The 24,651-nt window shown below is 67.4% G+C and overlaps 2 protein-coding genes across 2 annotated transcripts; one reads left to right on the top strand and one right to left on the bottom strand.

Annotated features, from left to right (window-relative positions):
- Positions 1 to 1,730: 1,730 nt before the first annotated feature.
- Positions 1,731 to 20,579, bottom strand: ANKRD52 (ankyrin repeat domain 52). The gene is made up of 28 exons (XM_074807768.1): positions 20,462 to 20,579; positions 17,434 to 17,517; positions 15,166 to 15,244; positions 14,000 to 14,070; positions 12,234 to 12,434; positions 12,041 to 12,128; positions 11,747 to 11,889; positions 11,400 to 11,612; positions 11,220 to 11,298; positions 10,530 to 10,644; positions 10,359 to 10,441; positions 10,152 to 10,269; positions 9,264 to 9,332; positions 8,872 to 9,012; positions 8,663 to 8,740; positions 8,270 to 8,381; positions 7,571 to 7,642; positions 6,978 to 7,179; positions 6,506 to 6,593; positions 6,257 to 6,374; positions 5,814 to 6,033; positions 5,147 to 5,234; positions 4,366 to 4,449; positions 4,033 to 4,178; positions 3,785 to 3,867; positions 3,314 to 3,396; positions 3,045 to 3,136; positions 1,731 to 2,419 (listed from the first exon to the last, which is right to left on the bottom strand). Exons 1-28 carry the CDS (start codon positions 20,486 to 20,488, stop codon positions 2,175 to 2,177), a joined length of 3,222 nt encoding a protein of 1,073 aa, XP_074663869.1. The 5' UTR covers positions 20,489 to 20,579; the 3' UTR covers positions 1,731 to 2,174.
- A 1,193-nt stretch (positions 20,580 to 21,772) lies between these two features.
- Positions 21,773 to 24,453, top strand: COQ10A (coenzyme Q10A). Its single transcript, XM_074807802.1, has 5 exons — positions 21,773 to 21,923; positions 23,432 to 23,575; positions 23,642 to 23,834; positions 23,922 to 24,023; positions 24,104 to 24,453. The coding sequence occupies exons 1-5, from the start codon at positions 21,844 to 21,846 to the stop codon at positions 24,269 to 24,271; spliced, it is 687 nt and encodes a 228-aa protein (XP_074663903.1). The 5' UTR covers positions 21,773 to 21,843; the 3' UTR covers positions 24,272 to 24,453.
- The last annotated feature ends 198 nt before the right edge of the window (positions 24,454 to 24,651 follow it).

The raw sequence follows: 24,651 nt of genomic DNA, 5'->3' as shown, positions 1-24,651 counted from the left end.
TGCAGAAAGGTTAACACTTTCTTTCAAGCTAGAGAGTTGGGGGGAGCGGGGAGGGGGGGGGACGCCATCGGCCGGGGACACGATCCTACGCCGGCACCAAAGGGGGGACGCGGCGGCCCGGCAAGGTGCTGCCGAGAGCGGGGCGGGGGGGGCGCGGCCCCAGGGGGGGAAGATCCCTCCGGAGCAGCCAGAGGAGCCCGCGGGAAGCGCCCGGGGGCCGGGGCTCGCCCAGGGCAAGTTTCTCGAGTGCTTTGCTGCCCCAAGCGCGGGTCGGCAATGGGACGGGGAGACGAGCTCCGCCCGCGACGGGAGGTCCCCGGCCCCACTCCCCGCCAGGGAAAACTCCTATGTGAAACGTGAAGAAAATGTGCTTATCACCCAAAGGCCAAGACTGAAACTTCATATTTGGTTCTAAGAGTTTGGCTTTGGTAAAAGAAAGAAACAGTGCGAGGGGACCCTCCCCGCGGGCTGCCAGCAGCACCCTCGCCCGCCGGGAGCCTCCCCCACGCTCCACACCACGGCCGGAACCCGACAAACACCGCCCTGACAGCAGCCACCTTCGTTTAGAAATTATTTAAAAATAAAAAAACAAAACGAAGAAAAAAAACGTAAGACCTTATTTTGGTTACAGAAATGCTTTTTCTCTCTGAAACGCTGGGCAGAAGAGCCGCGGCGCCCGGCAAAGAGGGGGCGAGCGGCACCGGGGACTCGGGATCCGTCCGGCCCCGCTCCCGGCACGGGGGGTCCCACCGGGGCGCCCCCGGGGTGGCCTCGGCCCCCGCCCCACGCTCCCCACCTCCGGCAAGGCCGCGGAGGGAAGGGGCCGGGGGAGGAGAAGGTTCCCGAGTGCTGGCTGCCCTGTCAGCCCGTTCGCGTTCTCTGCATCCCAGTCTTTGGCTTTGAACAGACTCGTGACATGGAGAAAGGTGTTGGTTTTGCACATGTTACAGTAATTCGGAAGGGAAAAAAAAAAAAAGGAGAAAAACAACGGAAAAAAAACAGTGCAACGTTCTCGAATGCTTCAAACCTGTATTATAAATATGATTTCTAAAATTAAAAAAAAGAAAACCCCAAACAAAAAACAATGATCCCACATACACGCACGCTAATAAACCTGCCAAGATGCTGCATTAGAAAAATAAACGCAGACTTACGTAGGGTTGTGAATAAGGACTTTGAAGTGCATTTTTTTCCTTATTAAAGGCTAAAACTTTCAGAATTTTTTTATGGTTTTTGTCATTTTTTTTTAAGGTAAATGCTCGTTTCTTTATAAATAACTTTTTTCTTTTTTAAAAAAAAAAAGCAACACTGACTCTCGCATGGAAACGGCCACGCAAAACAGAGAACGAAAACTCAAAGAAGGATTGTTTTCTTAGGATCCGACATTTTGCCAAGGAGGAAAAAACCAACCAACCAACCAACAGAATCCCTAAAGTGCCTGGAGTGGGGAGGGAGGCTCCAGCAGCGCATCCACGGCCCGCCGGCGCGGTCGGGCAGCAGCACCCGTTTTTGCATATAAATGACAGCTGCCAAAAGGGTATTTTAGTGTCCCAGGTACAGTAGATCTTGGTTCAAGTGTTTGTATTGGACTCAAAGGACGAGTGTGAGAACAGAAGCGATTGCGAGAGGAGCAGTTTCAGTGGCACTTGGCCGGGAGCTCACCCCCACCCCGGCGCCCGCGAGACCCGCCGATTCCCCAAGACCCCCCCCCAGCCCCCCCAAGAGTTCAGGCTTCCCCGTCCCGGCGGCCGGAGCGAGGGCTCGGGGCAGCCGCGGGGGCGAGGCGGGGCGGGAGGCTGGCGCGGGGCGACGCCGGCACCCATCTCGAGGCGCCGCGAGGGCCGAGCCCCGCTCCCGTCCGCGGGCCGGCGGAAGGTGGCACCCGCCTCGCCCGGGCGAAGCCCCGACCCCGCAGCACCCGTCTCCTGCCCCGCCGCCGCCGGGGGGAGGATTGAGAAGGGGCAGGGGACGGGAACGGCGCTGCCAGCTGCTCGTTAAACCAATTAACAGCTTTGGCACCGCGCTGGCAACCCAGCGAGAAGAGGAAGCTCTGAACTCTTGGCCCGTCCGGCCACGCTAGAAGGCCTGCCCAGTCTTGTTCTCCTTTAAAGTGCCCTATATTTATAGAATTTCTAAATAAATATAATAAGATATTAGGTCACCCATAGTTTAAGCTACTCCGAGTAACAGCCGTCCAAGCCGATGGCGCTGTGCCGGTCCTTGCTGTAGGGGCAGGTGCTGCCGTTGGGCAGGGCCCCGCAGGCGGCGGTTTTGGCTGCGATGCCGCAGTTCTTGAGGAGGTTGAAGCTGAAAGAGCTGATGGCGTCTTTAGGTGGGAAAGGCTTCATGGTGGAGAGGATAAGTGCCAGGCAGTCGGCAACGTCCTTGTTGGGGGCGCACGCCAAGGCTGGGGTGTGACCTAGAACAGAGCCAGGGGTGAGGGACGGCCCCGCACGGGCACCGGCCCCGGGGAACGCGTCGAGCCGGGGGTCTGAGCCCCGCGCCGAGGGGCCAGGACGTCCACTCGTATCCCAAAAGACCCCGCGTCTGGGCACCGGCCATCCCTGCCATCGCAGCAGCCGCTCTGAAGCGTGCCAGGACCGGCAGGAGGCGAATAAAAAGCCTCGGAAGCCCTGGCAGCGAGGCAGACAACGCTACTTTTCACAACTTCAAGGTATTCCGGCAGAGCAGGAACTCCGCCGGGAGAAAAAGCTTCTGGCCACAACCACCAGCTGCTGCCAACTCGCGAGTGAGTCAACGGCTCATGGCTGGCTCCGGCTGGGTGGGTTCTGGGCCCGGCAGGAGCCAGACGGCCACCAGAAGACACACGGGGGGGTAAAAGACACATTTCAACCACGCGCGGCACCTGGAAATGCCTTTGGGGAGTCGCGCGGTGCCGGGGACGCCCTGGCCCAGGCTGCTCCCGCGGTGCCGTGGCTGAGCCCGTGGAAATCCTCCCGATCCCGGCCAAGCTCCCCCAGGCAGCCCCCAGCCCCCGGGGACGTCGCGCCAAACCCCCCCGAGCTCCCGCGAGGAACACTCACCTTCTTCATCCACAGCCAGCACAGTGGCCCCTCTGCTGAGCAGGGCCTGGACGACGGAGGCCAGCCCGTTCCGAGCTGCGATGTGGAGCGGCCTGGGGGGAGAGCGAAAGGCAGCGTGAACCCGCCGCCCTCCGGCTCCTCCCGCTAAAACCAGGGGCCCCTGCGAGCGGCTCCGAGGGCGACGCGTGGCGGGTGCTGAGCTCCGACGGCCGCCCCTTCCCCGGCGCCACCCCCGCCCAGCAAAGCCCCGTTCCCGCCCAGATACTCACATCTGCAGAGCACTGTTACTTGCATTGATAAGGCCAAGGTCTTGGGTTTCCCCCAGGATCAACAAGGCACACTTTTCATGGCCCTGGAAAGGAGAGCGGGCTGCTGAGAGCGCACAGGCAGGAGGGCAGAGGCGCTGGAGGGGACCTGGCGCTCTCCGAGATTCCCGGGGACACGGAAACGTTCCCTAAACCACAGCTCGCCACCACGGCAGCGCCCAAGCCGAGCTGCCGCGCCCCCCCCGCTCTGCAGCAGCTCCTCCTCGGCACGGACACGCGGATCTCGAGCCTCCCGCTCCCGCCGCGCCCGGGAAGCACAGCGAGCTCGGAGCCGCGGGGCAAACCCAGCCGGGTCTGGGCTCCAGCCTGAGCCGCTCCGCGCCGGGGCAGGGCGCGGCGGGCAGGGAGCAAACCCGGGGCAGGAGCAGCGGCGAGGCCGAGGCGACGGGGGCTGCCAGCGCGGCCGGTCCCTACCTTGCTGCAGGCCAGGTGAAGAGCTGTGTTCTTGTTGACGTCCAGCACAGTTATATTTGCTTTTGCTTGGTACAGCAGGAACTCTGCAACGAGGAGGGACAAGCCGCTGCCGAGAAGGCGACGCAGGGAGCCCGGCGGCGCGGGGCAGCGGCCGCGTGCCGAGGGGGCAGGAGCGGGGCAGCCGTCCCGGGGAGCCGGCAGCGGAGGCGGCACGGGGCGGGTGGGGAAGGCGCCTGCCGGCCACGTACCGACCGCTGCGGTGTGCCCGTTCTCGGAAGCCATCATGAGGGGGGTCCTCCCCAGCTTGTCCGTCGTGTCGACCTCGGCTTGGTGGCGCAGGAGCAGCTGTAAACCGTGGACGTTGTCTGCAAAGGCAGCAGCGTGAAGGGGTGTCCTGGGAAGATGAGAGAGAGCGGGTGAAGGGGGGGGCACAGCACCCACCCTACAGCCTGCAGCCGCGCCTGGGGACGTCAGAGCCCCTCTGTGCCGTGGGAAGCCGCGTGGCAACGGCGGCGCGAGTCACGGCCCCCACCCAGCGGCGCTGGGGAGCGGTGACAGGAGCGGGACGAGGCTGCGCTCACCTTCCTTTGGCATCTCTGCTATTAACAATCTTGGCACCTAATGCTTCCACCAGCATTTCAGCAGTGCCGTCCTGGTTGTTAATTCTGCGGCGGGGACGAGAGGAAAGTTAAGAACAAGACTAAGCAGCATTAGCCCGTCTGCAGGGGGAGGGAGCAGCATGTTCCCAGGGCTCGGGCACAAACAGCAGCTGGTCTGGAGCTGTTTGGGGTAAAACACCCCTTTACCCTCTCAGTCTTACTGGAGGGTAAACACACCAGCCACCAGCCCTGCCCATGCGCTGCTGCCGCAGGGCCCAGGGACGCCCCAGGCCCACCCCAGGCAGCACGAGGCAATGCCCCCCCCTTCCTCACCCCCTCCCCGCCCAGGGCAGCGCAGCCAAGGAACCACCGTCAGCCCCAAACCCCGCTGCACCCAGTGGGACCCCCTGGATCACACTACCCCTGAGGGAAGTGGCCTGGGACAACGCGGAGCCCTGGGGGTGCCCCACAGCCGAGGAGCAGAGAGGAGCCATGGAGAGGGCCGAGCCCTCGGCAGCTCCATCAGCTCCGTGGAGCCGAAAGCTGCTGCTGGGCGAGGCTGGGACGTGACAGCCAGCGAGGCGGCCGCCTTCCAGCTCCCCGAGGACCTCCAGCACCCCAGGGGAGCTGGGCCGAGCTGCTGGTACCCCCCTGAGGAGCCGCTGCCGCCCAGGAAGAGCCCTTGGCTGAAGGGCAGCGCTTGGAGCTGCCAGCGCCGACCCCGCGGCCCCTGTCCCCAGGGCAGGTCCCCGGCGCCACTTACACTGCACAGTGCAATGGAGTAAAGGGGTTTCCTTCTAGGTACGCAAACGGGTTGTGTTCAAGTAACAATTCAAGACAATCTTCATGCCCTGTGAGGAGAGAGGGACAGAAACACCTCAGTGCCCAGCCCGCGGCTCCTCCCCGGAACAGAACAAGAAGGGACTGAAGGCGGCTCTGGCTCCCCCCACACCCAGAGCTCCAGCAGCGCCCAAGTGCCCAAACCAACCCGCTCCCCGGCACAGAGCAGCGGTTTTGTTTCCTCTCTGGCAGCAAAGCTGCTGCACTTCAGGAGGTTTCCGACTCCGTCTCCTGAAGGACTTCGCATCGCCGGCGTCCCCTCGGACACCGAGACATCCCCGCCAGCTGCCGTACCAGCCCCAGCGCTCCCTGCAGCCAGGGCGCGGCCAGGAAATCCTGCAAATCCAGCGGTCCTGGAGGAAGCAGCCTCAGCTCTTCTCACAGCTCATCCCTTTTTGGAAGGAGCTTGGCAGGGGGAAAGATCTCCCTGCCTCCCTCCCACATTTGGGCCGTCCTTTCCCCCAGGCCGAACTCGCTGCTGGGCTGAGGGGGTGCAGGGGGGGTCAGAGGGACAACGCGGCTCTTCCTTGCTCCCTCCTCCCCCTCAGCAGCCAGGGCAGAGGCGGGCAGGGCCCAGCCCGGGTCCTTACCACTGTATGAAGCCCAGTGCATCGGTGAGTAGCCGCTGTAGTCCACCACAGAGTCCAGAGGGTCAGTAGAGAGGGCTGCCTGCAGCAGGGTCCTCAGGATTTCTAAGTGCCCGCACGCCGACGCAAAGTGGATCGGGGTCCGGCCTTTGAAATCCCGACACAGAACGAAGGCATCGTGGTCCAGGAGGGCAGCCAGGCAGTCCTCGCAGCCCGTCACAGCCTGCGGCCAGGGAGGAGGACCCGGAGGTCAGATCTCAGCCCTCATTCAGCAACAGAACTACCCCCCCTTCCACAGCTTCCCTCTCCAGCGCTGCATCGCAGGAAGGGAACATGGGCTCTTCCGCTGCGGACGCTCGCAGCGAAAGAAACCACCCGCTCGCCCCCCAGGCAGCCCGGGGGGACGAGCAGAGGCTGCGGGGCTGCAGGCCCGCGGGCACGCTCACCCCTCGGTGCAGGGCGGTCCGTCCCCTCTTGTCTGCGGCGTCGGCCGTGGATCCCTTCTCCAGCAGGAGATGGACACAGTCAACGTGGCCGTTCATGATCGCCAGCATCAGGGGGGTTCTGGGGGGAAAGGCGGCAGGGAGGGGGGTGGGTTCGAGGTCAGCGGGGTGCGAGCGTCGCCCTGGCTCCCCCGTCCCCCACGGCCCGACCCGGAGCCGCGCGGAGCCTGAGAAACATCCCGAGAAACTCACTGGCCATGGATGTCCATGACGTCGGTGATGTCCGCCCGCTCCCCGCTGTCGATCAGGAGGTGCAGGGAATCCGTGTTCCCGTTGGCAGCTGGAGACAACGCGCAAGGAGAGGAGTCACCCGCCGGGACCGAGGGGTCCCCTCCGGCCGCGAGCCGAGGGAAGGGGCTCGTGCCCAGCAGCCAGGCACGCGGGGCTGAGCAAGCTCGTTAGGTGGTTGCTAGGCTACAGGATTGATTAGCACGTGCAGGCTGAGCTGAGGACACGTGTGTGCGCAGAAGCTGCTGGTATTTTCTCTCCCCGCCGCCGCTGAGCCGCTTGGACCCTCAGCTTCCGCTGGCACATCCCGCCCGAAGCAGCCCCCAGACCTCGGCCCCTTCCCTCCCCCGAGCGGCAGCCGGGCCAACGGGCCCCCTGCTCTGGAGACGCTCCCTCGCTGCCCCCGGCCGCCCCGGCCCCCTCTGCCCTTCCTCACCTGCAGCGTGGAGAGGGGTCCACTTCCTCTTCCTCTCCTTCACCAGGGCGGACGCGCCGTGGCTGGTGAGCACCTCCACGCACTCCGTGGAGCCTCTCTCCGTGGCGAGGTACAGCGCCGTCCGCCCTTTGTGGTCCCGCACGTCGAGGTTCACCAGGGTTTCGGCGAGTGTCTTTAGGGCTTCACAGTGACCATTATAGGCCTGCGGACAAAGGGGACGGCGCTAAAGCCGTGCCCGGAGAGGCTGCACCCAGAAATCTCCCCCCCGGGACAATTCCTGCTCCTGCCCAGCCGCTGCCTCTCGTTTGCGCTCGGGTCCCAGCCCAAGCCCGCGCCCGCTCCCACCCCGCTCTGACACGGGAGGTGGCTCCAAACCGGCATCCAGAAAGCCCCGGGAAGAGCAGGGAGTTCCACATCCAAATCAAAGGGACTTTGAACGAGGGGCTGTGGGGAAAGCCGCTCCCCAGCCACCGCTGCCTCTCCTGCTCGGCCCCGCCAGCTCCAGGGACCTGGGCACCTCTCCAGGACCCGGCGTGGACCCCGCACGAGCCAAGCGCCCTCCGAAACCCCGGGGCTGGGGCAGCCGTACTCACAGCTAAGTGCAAAGGGCTGACTGGAATGGTGCTTTCCACATCCTCCAGGCAGTTAAAAGACATTTCCAGGAGCTGCAACAGTAACAACACAAAACCGTAACTGATCCTGGAATCACGGAGGCTTCCACAGAGCCCTGTCCACCCGCCGGCTGCAGCGGCGTTAGAAAACCAGCTCATCCGCTCCAGAGTGATCGGAATTTCAGGATGGGACCTTCCTAAACCCGGCTCTGGGCCCTGCACAGTCACATCAGGTCCCTGCTACCCTGAAGCCTCCCCACTACTCAGACAGCTCCTGTGCCCGCACGGCTGCGAGCTCGCCCCGTAACGACGCGGGCGTTTTGGTTACAAAGCGTTTCTGCACGGCGAGAGCTCCTCCCCAGCACAGGGCTCCAGGCCTCCTTTGAGGAGCCCACCCTTGCTCTGCTGCCAGGGGTTTACGCAGGACAGCCCCCCCCTGCCCCCCACCATGGGGGGGCAAAGCTCCTCCCTCACCGCCATCGCGCTCAGGCCGGGGTCTTTGCTCCGTGGCTCTCCCAGCACGACGCCCCCCGGGGACTCCCTGTGATTTTTAACCAAACCCACCTCCCTCCCTCCCGGACAAACCCTACGACACACACAGTCCCTCAGCCACGCCCGGACACCACAGCGGGGGTTCCCCCTTCTCCTGGCAGCGCTGAGGGGTCCCCCCGGCTCACTCACCAGTTCGAGGTTCTGCCTGTTGCCGTACGCAGCTGCATAGTGGACAGCGGTATATCCCTGCTTGTCCCGCAGGGACGGGTCAGCACCATTATCCAGCAGGAACTCTAAACAACTGCGGGAGCAAGAGGACGGGGAGATCAGAAGGGGGGGGATGGCAGAGGCAGAGCCTAGCAGGGAACCCCCCGAGCTGCCTCGGAGCAGGCGCTGGACTAACGCCCTCCGGACCACTGGAAGCGACGGGCAGCGACGGCCCAGTTTGCCTCAAGAATCAAACCGGGTGTTTCCTCGGAGGCGTCGCTGCTCTGCTCAGCGTCCGCGAGCGCGAGGCGCGTGCCGGGGCGCGGGGAGGGGGCAAACAGCGACCAGCGGCCAGGCGGGGCCGCGCGGACTCACAAGAACGCCTCCTTCAGCCGCGACTCCTTCAGCGGCTCCTCCTCGGTGTCGTGGCTGTTTCCTGAATGAGTCTCTGCTCTGAAAGGCCGGAGACCCCCATCAGTTCCCCGACTGCCCCCTGCCACCCCCGCGCCTCGAGGCGCTCCCCCCTTCCCCACCCCCCGAGCACCAGCTGCGGGGGAACGGCAGCCTCGGCGCCCCACGCTCACCTCCTGTACGTGTCCGAAGCAGCAGCATAGTGTAAGGGGGTGCAGCCTTTGCAGTCGGCCTCGTTAATACTGGCTCCCGCCGTCACCAGCGTCACCGTACACTGATAACTGCCGTTGGCAGCTGCGTAGTGCAGTGGAGTCCTGGGAAGGGGAAGGGGATGGGATCAGTGGCGCTGCCGGGCCCCGGGGGGGAAAGCAGCCGCCCCCCGCCCCGCCGAGCTGCACCCTGCTCCAGCTCCAGAGCCAGCGCTGGACCCCGGGGGGCGAGAGGGGGTGAAGCAGCAGCAAAGGCCTCGGGAATGTCCCACCCCAAAGCCAGGCGGGAGCCCTCCAGCTGGCCTAGGCCTGGAGGAACACCCCCCGCCCCCCTGCAAGGCCCCCAGCACTTTTACCTTCCAAATTTATCTCTCCTCCTCAAGTCAGCACCGCTGCTCAACAGCAAATTAAGACATTCAACATTCCTGCGGGAGGCAGGGAGAGGAGTTAGAGAGGGATCAGAAGGGACCTCAGCAGGAGCACAAACTCCTCCCAGCTGCAGACAAGACAGCGACGCTTCTGGCCCGCTCAGCCTGGACACGGCAAAGCTCAGCTCAACCTTTGGGCAGCGCGAGAGCCGCAGCCATGGCTGGAGCTGCACAGGCAAAGCCCCTCCCTGCTCTCCCGTCAAACCACCCTCCACGCCTCCCGCCGGCTCCCCCGCGCAGCCTGGAGCCCTCAGCCAGCCGGCAGACACGAGCCCTCAGCGCAGCTCGCGCTGGGTTTTAGGCTACAGAAAAGATCTCGGATTTGTGGCTGCCGGCGCCGGGGGGGGGGAACCGCCGCGACGCCTGGGGCGGCTCCAGGACAGCGCGCGGACACGACAGAAGCGCGGCCCTCGAGGGGGCTCCGCAGCTCCGCGCCCTCAACGCGCCGCGTGGGAGCAGCCTCCCGGCAAACAGCACGAGGCCTTTCCACAGCCAAACCCCCGCTGCTTCAGGCACCGGCCCTTTACAACCCCCCGCAAGGAAACGTTTTAGCCCCATCTGAAAGGGTAAAGAGCCACGGAGAGGAGCGACCGGGACGAGTCTCAGAGTCAGCGGCAGAGCAGGGCCGAAACGTTTCCGTTCCCATCCCTGCTCTAAGCACGGGTCTCCACTCTCGCCCAGAGCCGGGAAGGGCACCCGGGGTCCGACTTCCAGCCCCGAGCAAGGCGCCGCACCGGGCTGCCCAGGCCGCAGCCCCCGGGCCAAGCGCAGGGTCGCGGCGTGGGCAGAGCCCGCCCAGCCCCGGGCGCAGCTCACCCTCCAGAAGCAGCAGCGTGGAGGCAAGTCCTCCCGAGGTTGTCAGGCGTGTTGATATCGAAGCCTGCGGACAGCACGTGCTCGTTGCTCAGCGAGGAGACGATACTGTACAACTGACCTGGGGGGCAGGAGGGGCAGGGAGTCAGGGGGAAGCTCGAGGGCCCCCAGTGCCCCCCCCGCTGCGGGAGGGGCGGCCGGGCCACTCACCTGAGGAAAGTAGCTTACGACAACAGTCTGAAAATCCAAAGAGAACAGCTAAGTGCAGAGGGAACATGTCGTGGATCCCACGCCTGCCAGGAGACGAGAAGGGAGTCGGGATGGGGCACTTGCGCATCCCCCAGCCCAGGGCAGGGGAAGGGAGAACGAGGCCTCCCCTACCTTGCAGTGTCAGCACCATTCGTCATCAAAGTACTAATTAGCAGCTCGTGGCCGTATCTAGCAGCAACGTGGAGGGGGGTATTGCCGTATTTGTCAGCACAGTCAATCTCACTGCCTAGAAGGGAGAAGCCAAGTGCTTTGCCAGCGAGTCTCTGTGTTCTAGTCCCGAGCAGCCCAGGCTGCTCCGACAGCCACGTCCCGTCTCAGGGACACGACGAACAACCCGGCTCCGTGCAGAGCCGTAAGCCGCTCCCTGAGCCAAGAGCCCACCTGTACCCTGCAAACCCCGGGCGTTCGATCTCTGCCCTGTGCCCCAGGAGGGGACGCGTTCAGCCTGGAGGTCTCCAGCTGAGCCCCCGGGGTGGCTGCCAAGCCCGCAGCCCTCGTACAAGAATATTGTCTTTCAGGCTGGACGTGGCGGGGGGAACGTTCTCTGCCCACAGCAGCCCTGACCTGGCTGGAATTTCAGGCCCCTGGTTGCACTTCGCTGCCCTTGAGGGCATGTGGGCCCCCGGCCACCCCCAGCAGCACAGGGCCACCGGCAGCCCCAGGGCACGGGGTGAATCCGAGTGATGACTGTAGAGCTCTCAAACCTTCCGAGCAAACGGGCAGGGAGGTCCCAGAGGCAGGTGCTGAGAAGCACAAGAAAAGGCCTGGGGTAACCCCGGGCGGGAGGGAGAAGCCACTCACCGTTCTGAATGAGGATCTGGGAACGCGTGAACCGCCCGTGGATGGCCGCCATGTGCAAAGGGCTCTTCCCTTCCTTACTCTGCGGGGAGCAGAAGCGACGGCGCGTCAGGCTCTGGGGGGCCCTGAGCTCCCCACCTGGGGCAGCGCGTCCCCGCTCCCCCCGTCCCGAAGGCGCCAGACCTGAAAGTTGACATCGGCCCCGTTGTTGACGAGGAGCTCGAGGCACAGGGCCCCGTTGGTGGAGACGGCAGCAAAGTGCAGAGGGGTGAAGCCCTTCTCGTTAGGCTGATTGACGTTGGCGCCGTAGTTGACCAGCTCGTTGGCCACGGCATCTTGGCCCATGTAACAGGCGATGTGAAGTGCAGTGTTACCGAAGGAATTTGGTTCATCGATCTGCGGGAGCAACAAACCCCAAATTTGGGGATTTGGGAAGAAAAAAAAACAAGCAGTCGAGAACCAGCCAGGGCTCCTGGCTCCACCCAGCACCCGCTCCTGTCCCCGGCCCGAGCCCGCCCCGGGGGTCCTACCTCGACGCCCAACCGCAGCAGGTGACGCACGACTTCGATCTGGCCGCTGGCCGCCGCGGTGTGCAGCAGGGTGTAGCCCTTCTTGTCCTTACACATCACATCGGCTCCCCGGGCCACCAGCAGCTTCAGAACCTCCAAATGCCCTGTCCGGGGGAGAGCGGTGAGAGCCAGGGGACCCCCAAAACCAGAGACCTGGCAGAGTGGGGCCCCGGGGAGCCCCTCCACCCTGCAGGGTGAACCCACAGGCAGCAAGTGGGAGAAGAAACCGCGGCGATGCCCGCGGGGAAAACGCACCGAGGAAAGCTGCCCAGTGGATGGGCTGGCGGTCCTTCTTGTCACAGGTGCTCAGGCTGGCCCCTTTGTTCAACAGCAGGTTCACCATCTAGACAGGGGGAAGCGGTGAGAGCGGCCCGGCTGCCGTTCCTCCGCGCCCAGAACAGGGGACGGACACGGGCCCCCCCTCCACGCCCCGCCCCGCCTTGCCCACCTCGAGGTGGCCGCTGTGCACGGCGTGGTGCAGCGCCGTGCGGCCCGTGCGGTCGGCCACGTTGACGGTGCTCAGCAGGGGGATGATGGCCTCCACGCACTTGGTGGCCCGGTTGGCAGCGGCGACGTGCAGAGGCGTCTGCCAGTACTTGTCGCGGGCATTGACGTCGGCCGAGTGCTTCAGGAGGAGGTGAAGTGCCTTCTGGCGGGAGCAGAGGAGAGCGGAGCTCTGAGCCCGCCCGTGGGGGCCCGCGGGAGCCCCCGGCCCGGCGGGGGAAGCTGCAGCTCAGCCCATCCCGCGGTTCCAGCGCACACGGGGCTGCCCGGACCCGCACCCACCCGCAGCCCCACGAGCCGGAGCTGCCCTCGCGGGGCCGAGCCCCGACCGCGCCGCACGCGCACGAGCGCAGGGGGAAGGACTCGGCTGCTTCGGTGGCCCTGACGGCGTCGCGCAGCCCGCGCCCGGCTGTTTCAGGACGTTATCCCAGAGAAAGGGTGAGAGAGGTAAAGATGCCGCGAGAGAGACTCCAAGAGCGAGCAGGGAGAAGAAACCTTCCCTACACAAATCCTCCGGCCCTCCCCTGGGCTGCTCCAGCTCCTTCCAGGCTGGAGTTCGGGGGGTGGGACTCGAGGAGCCAGGCTCATCCCACCCGAGCGCGGCTGCAGGGGGGCACCGGCACCCCAGAAACCCCCGAGCCACGTGCCTGAACCGCGAGCGAGCGTTCATCCGCGACTCACGAGGTGCGAAGCGCCCGGGGGACGACAAATGTGACCCACCGACCTATATTTGATAATTACTTCCCCCTTTGCTGGCAGAGGCTGTTTGCTGCAGCCCCACGTTCTCCTGGCCAGGGTTTGCATCGGGGCGGCACCGCCACGACCGCAGCCCCACGGCTCCCCGCTCTGCTCCGTCCTCCCGGGGCCGAGACCGCTCCCGGCTGGGGGAAGCGCGTGAAGGGGCCGGGCAGGACCCAAACCCAGCGATCCCAGAGAGCGGCCCCGGGCCGCCGCGTTTCGGGAAGGCTCCTCTCAGGAGCTGGGCGGGCGGCGCAGCCCCGGGAGGAGGGAGGCGTCTCTGCAGCACACCTGAGGCAGAGGAGAAGCAGAGGAGCGCGCTCAGGCTCCCAGGCAGCTCTGCAGACCTGACAGCAAAACAGCCTCGGCTTGCCGAGCCGCCGTATTCTAGCGACCCGCAGGACCTGTCCCCACGCGCTCAGAGCAGAGGTTTACGCTGCCGCGTCTCATCCCGAGTCGGTGGGTGGTAACTCGCCCCGCGTGCCAGAGCCAGGGCTCCGGATCCTCTGGCTCCAACCAACATGACCACAGAGCTTCTTGCTCTCCAGCAACTCAAACCAGGACAAAGTGAAGTGGGATGAAGTTAAGCCCACAAAAGCTAAACGTCAGGAAACCTTTCCAACACGACCCGTCGGAACTGGCTCCCCAGAGAAAGGGCGAGAGCCTCCTCATCCCCCCAAGAAGCGTAAAGCTGGGTTAGACAAAGCCCTGGGGAAGGGGGAAAGGCGGGAAGGATGTTGTGGGGAAAACCCACGCGCTGACTCCTGAAGGATGGAGGGAAGGGAACCAAGGAGATTATTTTCCAGCTCTCATTTTCAGCCCCTGAATTACGCCTTCGTCCCCTCTCCACTCGAACGAGACGGCCCGTCCCAGCCAAAACCGGGCAAGAGGAGAAGCGCAGCCCCCGCCTCCACCAGCGCCCACCGGCCCCGTGCGAGGAGCAGAGCCAGAGGCCACCCCGAGGGGACCTACCTCGTTACGAGAAGCCGCGGCGCGGTGTAACGGGGTGAGCCAGACAGTGTCCTTCGCGTTAACGTTAGCACCTGAGGAAGGACAAAAGGAGGGGTCAGGGGACACAGAGGTGACCGCTCTGCAGTGCCAGGGCAGGTCTGCAGCCACCTCCGAGGCACCCGCCAGGCAGGAGCGCGGGTTCTGCCGCAAGAAGGGACCTCGCAGCGAGCTTTATGTGAGGACAGACCCTGCGAGCTGCAGGAGGAACAAGCTACAGAGACCGAAGGGAGCACATCTCCCAGCGTGCCAGCTTCCCCACCGAGCCGAAAAACTACAGCGAGGACCCAGCGAGCAGCTCTGCTCCCTGCTTTAAAACACCTGAGACAAAGAAACGGAGCGTTGTGGTCACCATGGGCTGCATCTCGTGTTAGAAAGGGAAGACGAGAGATCACCGCTGCCCCAGCTGCAGGTCTGTGCCGGGCACTCAGGCCCCACGAGCCCCGAAGGCCCTGCCCTTCCTCGCTGCTGAGAGCTCACACACGGGCAGCAAAAAAATCAACATAGGGCACGTAAGGGCATCCCAAGCTCTGCAGACGGAGCTGAACATCCCCAGTCCTGTTTAACAAGCCCTCAGCGAAGGATTTCCCCGCGTCTCGCCTCGGCAGGGTCACGTAGGATCACGCCAGCCCCAGCAGCGGCGAAGCCCGCGGCAACGGCGGCCAGGAGGCTCCCGTCTGCCCCGTGCGGGCACAGGACCCGGGCACGGGGCTGAGCGGCTCTGGGGGGAAGCGACGGGCCGCTTTATGCCAAGTAACAGAAGCCAAACCTGAGCCAAATCCCCTGGTTTTTAGCTGACCCCTCTCCACGAGCAAGGGGAACGCTGCTCCCCGGAGCTGTTCAAGGCTCCTAACGCGGACACCTTGCGCACATCCCCCTCCTGGCTCGGCCTCCACCTCTGCTGTTTCAGTTCCAAGACATTTCTCTGTCCGAACAAACCTCTCAGGATTACGGCAACATTTCCTAATCTTCCCCTGGCTGCAACCCCACTGGCTTAAGCACGAGCCCACGGCTGCTTGGAGGGTGACCAAAAACTGCTGCTCTGCACCCCGAAGGCCAGAGGAGATCAGAAAGGTGCCTCTGAGGCAGCGCCAGCGCTCGAGCCAAGCGCCGCGAGCCGCGGCCCTTACCTGACAGTATGAGGAGCTCGAGGATTGCAACATCTCCTATGTAGGCAGCAGCATGCAGCGGCGTTCGTCTTTCTTGGTCCTGAGCAGGGATGTAAGAAACAAAAACCGCCCGTGAGCTCCGAGGGCAGGGAGCTCCCTCCTCGCTGCAGTCCGACACCTCCCGTGAGCGTCTGCAGCACCTCGGGACGGGGGAAAACTCCTTAAACCCAGCCCCGTCCTGCGGGGGTGCGGGCGTGCGCAGCCCGGTGGGTGCCCGGAGCACAGGGTACCTGGGCCACGGCCCCAGCACGAGTCGGGGGGGCTGCGACAGCTCCAGCCCTTCATTTCATCCCTGCCAGGCTCCCCGGAGCCCGACCCGACCCGGCCACGGTGCTGCCGGACGTAAGGAACGACGGCAAAGCGCTCTGCGCCGCGAGCCGAAAGCCCGGCTGCGCTCTGTCCCGCACGCTTCCACCCTCTCGGCCACAATCAAACCCGCTCAGAATTACAGACAGTCCGAAACCAGGCTCGGAGCTGCCAGCTGCTGAAGGCCAGGAAGGTGCAGAGCCCCCCTCTGATCTCAGATTGGATCGGCCAAAGAAAAAACACCTTTCACTTCTGTTTACTCAGGGCCAGCCCTGGGTAACCTCTGCCTCCAGGCACTTGGCTCAGGCTTCCCCCGGGGAACACGCGAGTGCTAAAGCCAGGGAGCAAACAAACAGAAACCCAGACGAGCACGACTCATTTCAAGCCCCAGATTTTGTGTTTGGGGGGGGAAAAAAATGTAATTGCCTTTCATTAGCTTAAAAACTGTTGGGAAAATGGTGGCGGTTTCATTTTTTTTTGGTAACAACTTGTGCTGGCACAACCAGGCAGGAGGATGTGAAAGTGAAACCCAGCTGGCGGGTCACTGAACAAGCAACAACATTTCTAAACCTGCACACAAAAAGGAAATTAAGTGTTAACAATCGTGGTTTTATTCCTCCAGCAGCTGCGCCAGAGCTCAGCAAAACAATCCCAACGCTCTCTCCTGACAAGAGGACGAAGCGCTGCCGGGTGCCCGACCGAACCGGCCACGGAAAGCGACCCCCAGGCCGCCGCCGCGCGATGAGCTCGGACACGATGGGCCCGCGAGCGCCGCTGGCACACGGGCACCGGCGCGGGGCCGCCCTCACCTTCCCGGGCCGCGGGCCAGCGTCCGCAGCGCCCGCCCTTGACCTCGGGGCTTAGCGCCAGGAGGAGAGGGTGCGCCCCGGCCCCGGCTGCGCAGGCTGGGTCGGGCGAACGCCCTGACGAAGCGCTGAGCGACACAAATCGGAGCGTGACACAAAGCCGGCAGCTCAGCCCGGCTTTTGGGCTGAAAGCGCAGGAGCTGCTGAGCCGGCACCAGCCCAAGCGTGCCACCGCGTCGGGGGGACCCGGGCCAGGGCCGCCGGGGCCGCCGAGCCGCCAGCCCGCGTGGCAGCCACCGCGCTTCTTGTCTGCACATCGGCCGCGGAGCCGGGAGCTCGCAAAGCAGACGAGGGGAGGCACGCTGACGAGGCGGAGCGGAACGCTCCCAGGCAGGTTTCGGCCCTTCCCTCGCTGGAGCTGGTCCCCACGCTCCACAGATCACGCTGGTGGTCCCCAGGCTGGGGCTACCGAGGGCTCCCCCCCCAGGTGCCAGCCTGGCCACGAGCGGGACCCGGAGGGACGTGTCCCAGGGGCGGCCGCCTCTCCCGGCCTCCCCGCCAGCTCCGGAACCAGCGTCAAAACCAGCCTCTGCTTAAGGCCCAAGACGAGCCCCTAAAACTTGTGAGATGAACGCAGGTTTGCGGAGCAGCTCAAAACCTCCCCCCCACCGGGGAACAACCTCATCCCACGCCAGACCGGCTGCGTTCACACCAAACTGTTTTGGGTCGCCATCCCGAAGGAGAAGAAGGTGAACTGGCAGGGCAGCAAAGCTGAGCCTCCGTGAAAAGTCCTCCCACACAGCCCACGGCCGGGAGCTTTAGGAGGCTCTCACCACCTCCCGGGGAGGGGCGGGAGTCCCGGTCTTCCAGGCGCCCCATTTTACAGATGGTAAGATCAAGGCAACAGGACAAAGCTGCCCAGCAAATGGCGGCCGAGCCGGGAACAGAATCCAGAAATCTTTGTTTCAAAACCCCAGCTCTGACCATCCTCGCCAAAAAGAGCCCCCCCGCCTCGACAGCACCCACCCGCCGAGCCTCTGCCCTCCCCTCCGCCAAAGGGAGGGAAACGGGAGAGCCGGGTGCAGGACGGGGCACGAGCGCGGCCGGCAGCACTCACCAGTACGTTAATGTTCTCCTTCTGGTTCAGCAACGACCGCACCTCCTCTATATCGCGGTTGAAGATGGCTTGGACCAGAGGAGGCTACGAAGAAAAAGAGAAGCAAGTCGTGAAGGCAGCACCACGCGGAGGACACGAGGGGGGAGAACGGCCGCGCCACGGCACGTCCGAGACTTCACACCAGCCCGACTGGGCCAGGCCCTCGCTCCACGAACGAGCCCCCCGCGCCTGGGGCTGCCAGAGCCCGGCCCAGCGGCAGCACCCGGCGGCTTCCGCGCGCCCACGGCTCAGCCGGCACCAGGGACCAGTTTCCAAACCAGCAAAGGTCCTTTTCTCGGTTGTTCGGCGGGGAACAGACCGAGGGGTCCCTGGAAAAGCCTCCCCGCGTCCGAGGAGCGGCGCTGACCAGCCCAGCCCAGCCGCGGAGCCCCCAGCACCGCCCGCGGCTTCGCCCCCCGCGCAGCGCCCGAGCACGGGAGGGCAGGTCCAGCTCCCGCCATCCAAAGCTTTGACCCCAGCCAGAAACTCCGCACTCGGAGCCGGCTGGAGCCTCCCGGTACGAGACAGTGAATCAGGTTTCCCGAGGCACAACTGGGCGACACCTCGTGCTCTCCTGCGGAAGGCTGCGCGCTGCCGGCCGCTCTCCCGGCTTCTGAGAAACACCTGCGACCTTACCGGCTCCGATGGCGCAGAGAGCCTGGCGAAGCCCAGCCCGGCAAAGCCCAGCCTGGCAAAGCCCAGCCTGGTGAAGCCCAGCCCGGCAAAGCCCAGCCCGGCAAAGCCAAGCCCAGCCCAGCAAAGCCCAGCCCGGCAAAGCCCAGCCTGGCAAAGCCCAGCCTGGCAAAGCCCAGCCCGGCGCTCCTCCTGTTTCCTGCTGCCCACACCTCAGAGAAGTCACCCAGCAGAGCTCGGTGAACCCCAGGAGCAGAGCCCCCGCCCAGGTCACAGCCGCGCGGCGGGGTGGGTGCTGCCCAACCTCCGACCATCGCCCGAGAGCCCCGCACCCCATTTCTTGTTTCGGGCCTAAAACCACCACTTTCACGCAGCAGCTCCTTTGGGGCGGGGGCTGCCGTGCTCCGGGGCAGCTCCCCGCCACCGCTGCCAAACCCAACGCTCCCCTGCCCCGGCCCCCCCAGACTCTGCTGCTTTTCGCGGGGCGAGTCCAGGGGCGCACCCCCCCAGCTCAGCCCACGCGCCAAGGCTGGATCTAACGGTCTGAACCGGCGAGCCCCGCTTATCTCGACCTCCCGGAGGAACAAGAGAGCTTCGTTTCCACGGCAGCCCCTTCTCGTCCCTGCTGCCCAGCCAGCCCCACGCTCACTCGTCGGCTCTCGCCCTCCCAGCAAAGCAAAAGCAGTTAAACACGGGGAACACATCCCGGGTCAGAGGGAACGCGTGAGTCATTCCCCTGGAATGCAGCAGACTCAGCATCACTCGTTAGACATTAAAAAAAAAAGGGTTTTTAAAAAAAAAAAAAAAAAAAAGGAAAGAATCTCAGACGATAATTATGCCCTGAGCAGTCTTCAGTGGCGCGCGGTTTGCAGCAGTGCTGGGTCTGACACACCCACCCACCATTCACAGGGAAAGCTCAATGTTTTGGTTACCAAAAAAAAAAAAAGTTCTATTTAAATCACAGATCAATCCCTCATGCTCACCCCTCCCCTCCCTCACCCACCCTGCCAGGCTTCAAACGCTGCCGGAGGTACCGCAGGCGCGGGGGGCGAGGGGCAGGCGTCAATATTTGGTTTCGAGGGGCCAGCAGCCCCCAAATCGAGGTGGATAAAGGCGGTTTCTGTACAAACGCGTGGGGAAGAGCAGCCGCCCGAGCCAAGGCGACGCCGGGGTCACGGCTCCGGGGACGGGGGACGGACACCGAGCCCGGGGAAGCTCTGGGGAAGGGGCGGCTCAGGGACGGGGGGGCCCAGGCGGGAACCCCGCGACGGGCAGGCCAGGAGCTGGGGGGGGGCTGCCTTGAAACCTGGCGTGGGAGACACCCTGCACCCCAGGGGGGCCCCAAAACGGGGCTGGGGACACCCTGTACCCCAGGGGCTTCTCCAAAACCCCGATGGGGACACCCTGCACCCCAGGGGGGGCCCCAAAACGGGGCTGGGGACACCCTGTACCCCAGGGGCTTCTCCAAAACCCCGATGGGGACACCCTGCACCCCAGGTGGGGGCCCCAAAACCCTGCTGAGGACACCGTCCACCCCAGGGGTGTTCCCAAAAGCATGCTGGGGACACCCTGCACCCCAGGGGGGGGCCCAAACCCCGATGGGGACACCCTGCACCCCAGGGGGGGGCCCAAACCCCGATGGGGACACCCTGCACCCCAGGGGGGGCCCCAAACCCCGATGGGGACACGCTGCACCCCACGGATGTACCAAAAGGGCTGGGGACACCCTGCGCCCCAGGGGGGGCCTCACAACCCTGCTGAGGACACCGTCTGCCCCAGGGGGGGCCCCAAACCCCGATGGGGACACCCTGCACCCCACGGATGGACCCACAACGGGGCTGGGGACACCCTGCGCCCCAGGGGGGGCCCAAAGCCCAGCGGGTCAGGACGGGGGGGGGCAGCGGGAGGTGCCGCCGCCCCGGGGCCGGCCGGGTCCCGTCCCGGGGGTCCCACCCGCGCCGGGCCAGGGGGTCCCGGGGCGGCGATTCCCCCAGGGGGATCCGCGCTCCCTGGGGCGGGGGGTCCCGTCCCCGGGGTCCCGCCGGTACCGGGCCGGGGGTCCCGGCCCCGCTGGGCCCGGCTGCCGAGCGCGGGTCCCGGCGGCCGCGGGCGGAGCGGAGCCCGGCGAGCCCCGCGCAGGGCCGGGCCGGGGCTGCGGCGGGGCCGGGCGGGCCCGAGCGGCAGGTGGGAGCGGAGCGGGCGGCCCCGCGCGGCGGCGGGCCGGGGGCCGCGGCCTGGGGCGGCGGCCGGGCCGGGCCGGGCCCGGCGGCGCGCACTAGGCCGCGCATCCCCGGGCTGGCGTGGCGGCGCGGCCGGGCGCGGCGCGGGGGGCGGCGGGCGGGCGCGGCGGCGGTACCTGGTCCGTGATGCTGAGAATCCCCATCTCGGGGCCGCCCTCAGCGCCCAGCTCCCGGCATCGGGCTCCGGCCGCGGCGGCTCCGCTCGGGCGGCTGGCGGGGCGGGGAGCGGCTGGGCCCGCCCACCGCCCGGGGAGCGGCCGCCGCCGGGCCGCAGCGCCGCCGCCGGCCGCCATCGCCGGGACCCGCGGAGCCGCGGGCGGGGGGGGGGACACCGGGACCCGCTGCGGGGCTCCGGGGGGGCGGCCCCGGGCCCCTCATCCTCCTCCGGGAGGGCAGCCGGGCCCCCGCGGGAGCTCCCCCCGCGCCGACACGCGACCCCCGTGTTTCCCCCCTGAGCAGCAGCTTCCCCGTGGGCGCCGCCGCTTCCCCCGGCCCAAAGCCACCGGGAGGGAGCCGGGGCGGTGGGCGAGCGTCCAGCCACACCGCCACGGCGGGGGGAGCCCCGGCAGGAGCCGTGCGGGGTCTGGGCGGCTGCAGCCGGTACCGGGGGGGTCGATCGCACCAACGTGCGCGGGCGTTGCCACCCACCCCCGTCCCCTCGCCGGCGCCGCTCGGGATGGGGCAGGACCCTGCCCGCGCCCCGCGGCCCCGCAGCTCCCGCCAGCGCCCGGGGCGCGGTAACGGCCGTCGCTTCACCCGCGCCCCGATCGCTTCTGGGCCCCGCGGTCCCTCCCAGCCCCTCGCCGTGAGCGGGTGGGCTTCAAGCGCTGCCCCGACCGCCCCGCTCACAAAAGGCGTTAAACCGAGGAGCCCGCGGGGGCTCGGGCTGCGCCGCACCGGCGGCTCCGGCCATTCCCTGTTTTTTGCCTCCCCGGCCACGCCCGAGCACCTGGCGCTCCCTGACCCGCCACTCGCTGACCAGGGACACGCGTGGCAGCACCGCTGCGGCCTGGCCGAGCCGCGTGCGGAGGCGCTGGGGCTGGGGCTGCCGGGGCTGGGCCATGGCGGGACGCCGTGGCGCGAGGACGGAGCCCGCGAGCAGCCGCTGACGGTTCTGCCCGGGAGAAGGCAGCCGCCGCACCGGGCGCCGCACACAGAGGCGGGTGGCCACCGGGGCCGCGGGCTGCTGAGCCCCACCGGGGCTGGTCCGGCCCCTCCGGGCCCCGCGGCCGAGTCCAGCCCCGGGCGGGAGGGACGCGGAGGGGCCGGGGGCGCGGAGGGGCCGAGGTAGGCCGCGGGCTCGGCCGGGACTACATTTCCCATCGTCCCTCGCGCGCTCCGGACTACAACTCCCGTCGTGCCCCGCGCGGGAGGCGTCTCCGGCCGTGACGCGCGCGGGCTCCATGGCGACGCGGTGACGTCGCGGGCGGGGTGAGAGGTCACGGCGGCGGCGGCGGTGCCGGTGCGAGGGCAGCGGAGCCGCGTCCCGGCCCCGGTCATGGCGGCCCGGCGGCTCCGCGGCGCCCTCCAGCTCGGGGCGCGGCAGCGGCTGCGGGGCGCGGCGGCCCCGCCCGGCAGGTGAGCGCCCGCGGGGCGGCGGTACCGGGCAGGGCCGCGGGGCCCGGTTGGCGGCACCGGGGCCGGAGCGGAGCGGGGCCGGAGCCCGGGGAGGGGCCGGAGGTCGTGCAGGGCCCGCGGGCACCGGTGAGGGCCGCGGGGCGAGTCCCGGGGGCAACGATCGGGAGCGGGGGCGCAGGACAGGCCTCGGGGAGAACCCCCGGGGCGAGCGGCCGCGGGACCGGCCCCCGCGGGACCGGGCTCTGCCCGGGGGTGACCTTGGGGACAGCGAGGGGGCCGGGGCGGGAAGGGAGGGCCCGTGGCCACGGCGGGGTCCCCGGGTGGGAGCGGGGACTCGGTGCCGGCAGGGGAGCCCGGGGACGCCGGGGCCTGACCTTGGGCAAACCCCGCGGCGGGGGGGGGGCGGCGGCCACCCCGGGAGCGGCCGTGGGGGCCGCGGGGCCGTGTCCCGGCAGCGGGCACAAGCGCCGGGCAGGTGCCAGCACCTTCCTCTGGGCCCGGGGCGACGTCAGTCCCGTCGGCGGGGCGGGCGCCGGCGTCACGGTTCGCTGGGGCCAGCGGAGCGGCCGGGAGCCCTCGGGCCACCCCGGCGCGTCCCCCGCGGGCGCTGACCCCCGCGCCCGGCCGCGCTGCCAGCGCCGCCGCCGTCCTGCCGGCTCGGGGCCAGGGTGGCTCTCGCGAGCCCCGGGCTGCCAGCCCCGCCGCCGGCCGGGTCAGCGGCACGAGAGCGGCGCTGCCTCAGGAGCTGCGGCGGGGGTCCCGGCGCTCCCGGGGACCCCCGGCGCTGCGCGGCCACAACCGCGGCTCTCCGGGAGCGCGGGGGCTGCGGCCGCCCCGGGGGCTGCTCCTGGCACGGGCCCGTCCCGTGGCTCCGGGAGAAGCGGGACCTTTCTCCCGCGGCCACCAGGCCCCGGGGAGGGCTGGCGTGACCTGCGGGTACAGCTAAAAATACCCGCGCGGTGCCGCGGGCGCCGCCGGTTACAGCCGTCACGGGAGGGAGCCCGGTGGGGCCAGCCCTGACCCGGAGCCCCCCCCCCCCGGCCCCCGCTGTCCTCTGGGGCTCGGCCGCTCCTCGGGGAGGGGCCCAGCGTTGGCCCTTCCCGCCGGCACCATCTGCGCTGCACCCGAGGGCCCGCGGGACACGGGGGAGGGAGAATGTCCGGGGCGGGGGGGGGGGGGGGTAACGGGCGGTAACGGGCAGTAACGGGCAGTTGTCCCCGCGCCGCCGCGCCGGATTAGGTGTCCCCGAGGTCAGGTTTCCCCGGCCCTTCCTCCTCTTGCGCAACCCCGGGACGCGCTCGGACTTCCCCGGCCTCTCCCCGCCGGCCCGTAGCCCCGGGCTGGGCCCGGCCGTGGGCTTCGTCCCTGACCCCCCGCAAGGCCCCGCGGGGCCGGTTCCCATCACGGGAGGGACGGGGACGGGTCTGGAGGGGCCCCAACGTCGTGGCCGTCCTCGGGGGGAGCCGGCCCGAGCTCGGCTCCGCCGCTGACGCCGGTTTCCCGCCCAGACACGCGGCCCTGTGCGGCCTCCGGCTCAGCCGGCTGGGCCGGCCAGCGAGCAGCGCGGGCTGGGAGCCCCGGGCCCAGCCCAGCCGGTCCTTCCTCAACCTCACCAACAAGCGCAAGGAGTACTCGGAGCGGCGCATCATCGGGTAGGTGCCGGGGCGGGGGCGGGCGGGGGGGTCCGCGGCGCCGCTCAGCGCCCGCCCTGCCCCCAGGTACTCCATGCAGGAGATGTACGACGTGGTGGCCAACGTGGAGGACTACAAGAACTTCGTGCCCTGGTGCAAGAAGTCGGTGGTGGTGTCGCGGCGCGCGGGGCACGTGCGGGCGCAGCTGGAGGTGGGCTTCCCGCCCGTGCTGGAGCGTTACACCTCCATCGTCACCCTCGTCCGCCCCCACCTCGTCAAGGTGAGCGCGGCCGCCGCGCTGGGGGGCGGGGGCCACCCTGGCCGGCTCCTGGACCCCCCCCCGCGACCGGCCGCTCGCCCTCCCCAGGCCGTCTGCACCGACGGGCGCCTCTTCAACCACCTGGAGACCAACTGGCGGTTCAGCCCCGGCATCCCCGGCTACCCCCGCACCAGCACCGTGGATTTCTCGGTGAGAGGCGGCTCCGGGCGCGGCCGGGGGCGGGGTCGGGCGGTGCCGCGGGGGCTGACGCCGCCCGCTCCGCTCCCCAGATCTCCTTCGAGTTCCGCTCCCTGCTGCACTCCCAGCTGGCCACCGTCTTCTTCGACGAGGTGGTCAAGCAGATGGTGGCAGCTTTCGAGCGACGGGCGGCCAAGAACTTCGGTCCCGAGACCCGCATCCCCCGGGAGCTCATGTTCCACGAGGTCCACCAGACGTGAGGGGGGGCCCGGCCCCCACAGACTGTGCCCAGCCCTGGGGCCGCCCCCCCCGCGCCCACCCCCCACCGTATTTATTTGAGTGCGTCTCTGCTGCCTCCACCTCCCTCCCGGCCCCCCCCGCGGGAGCTGCGACTCCCTGGTTTTGTAGCTGATTTTGGTTTTAAGTTTTGTTTTAGTTCTTGGGAGCTTTATTTTATTATTATTTTTTCCTCCTTTTCGTTCTTTTGAAGCCCTTGGCAAGGCCGGGGGGGGTCCCTGTGGTCCCGCCGCCTCGCTCAGGGAGAGCGGGAGGTTCGCTGCGGGGCTGGGGCAGGATGGGGCCCAGGTGCCGGAGCCCCCCCAGAGCCCCCCACCCTCCCCGGCAATTCCAGGAGCAGAAG

This window comes from Strix aluco, chromosome 27 (genome assembly GCF_031877795.1).
Source record: "Strix aluco isolate bStrAlu1 chromosome 27, bStrAlu1.hap1, whole genome shotgun sequence".
Lineage (NCBI taxonomy): Eukaryota > Metazoa > Chordata > Aves > Strigiformes > Strigidae > Strix > Strix aluco.
This window is presented reverse-complemented; position numbering and strand designations above follow the sequence as displayed.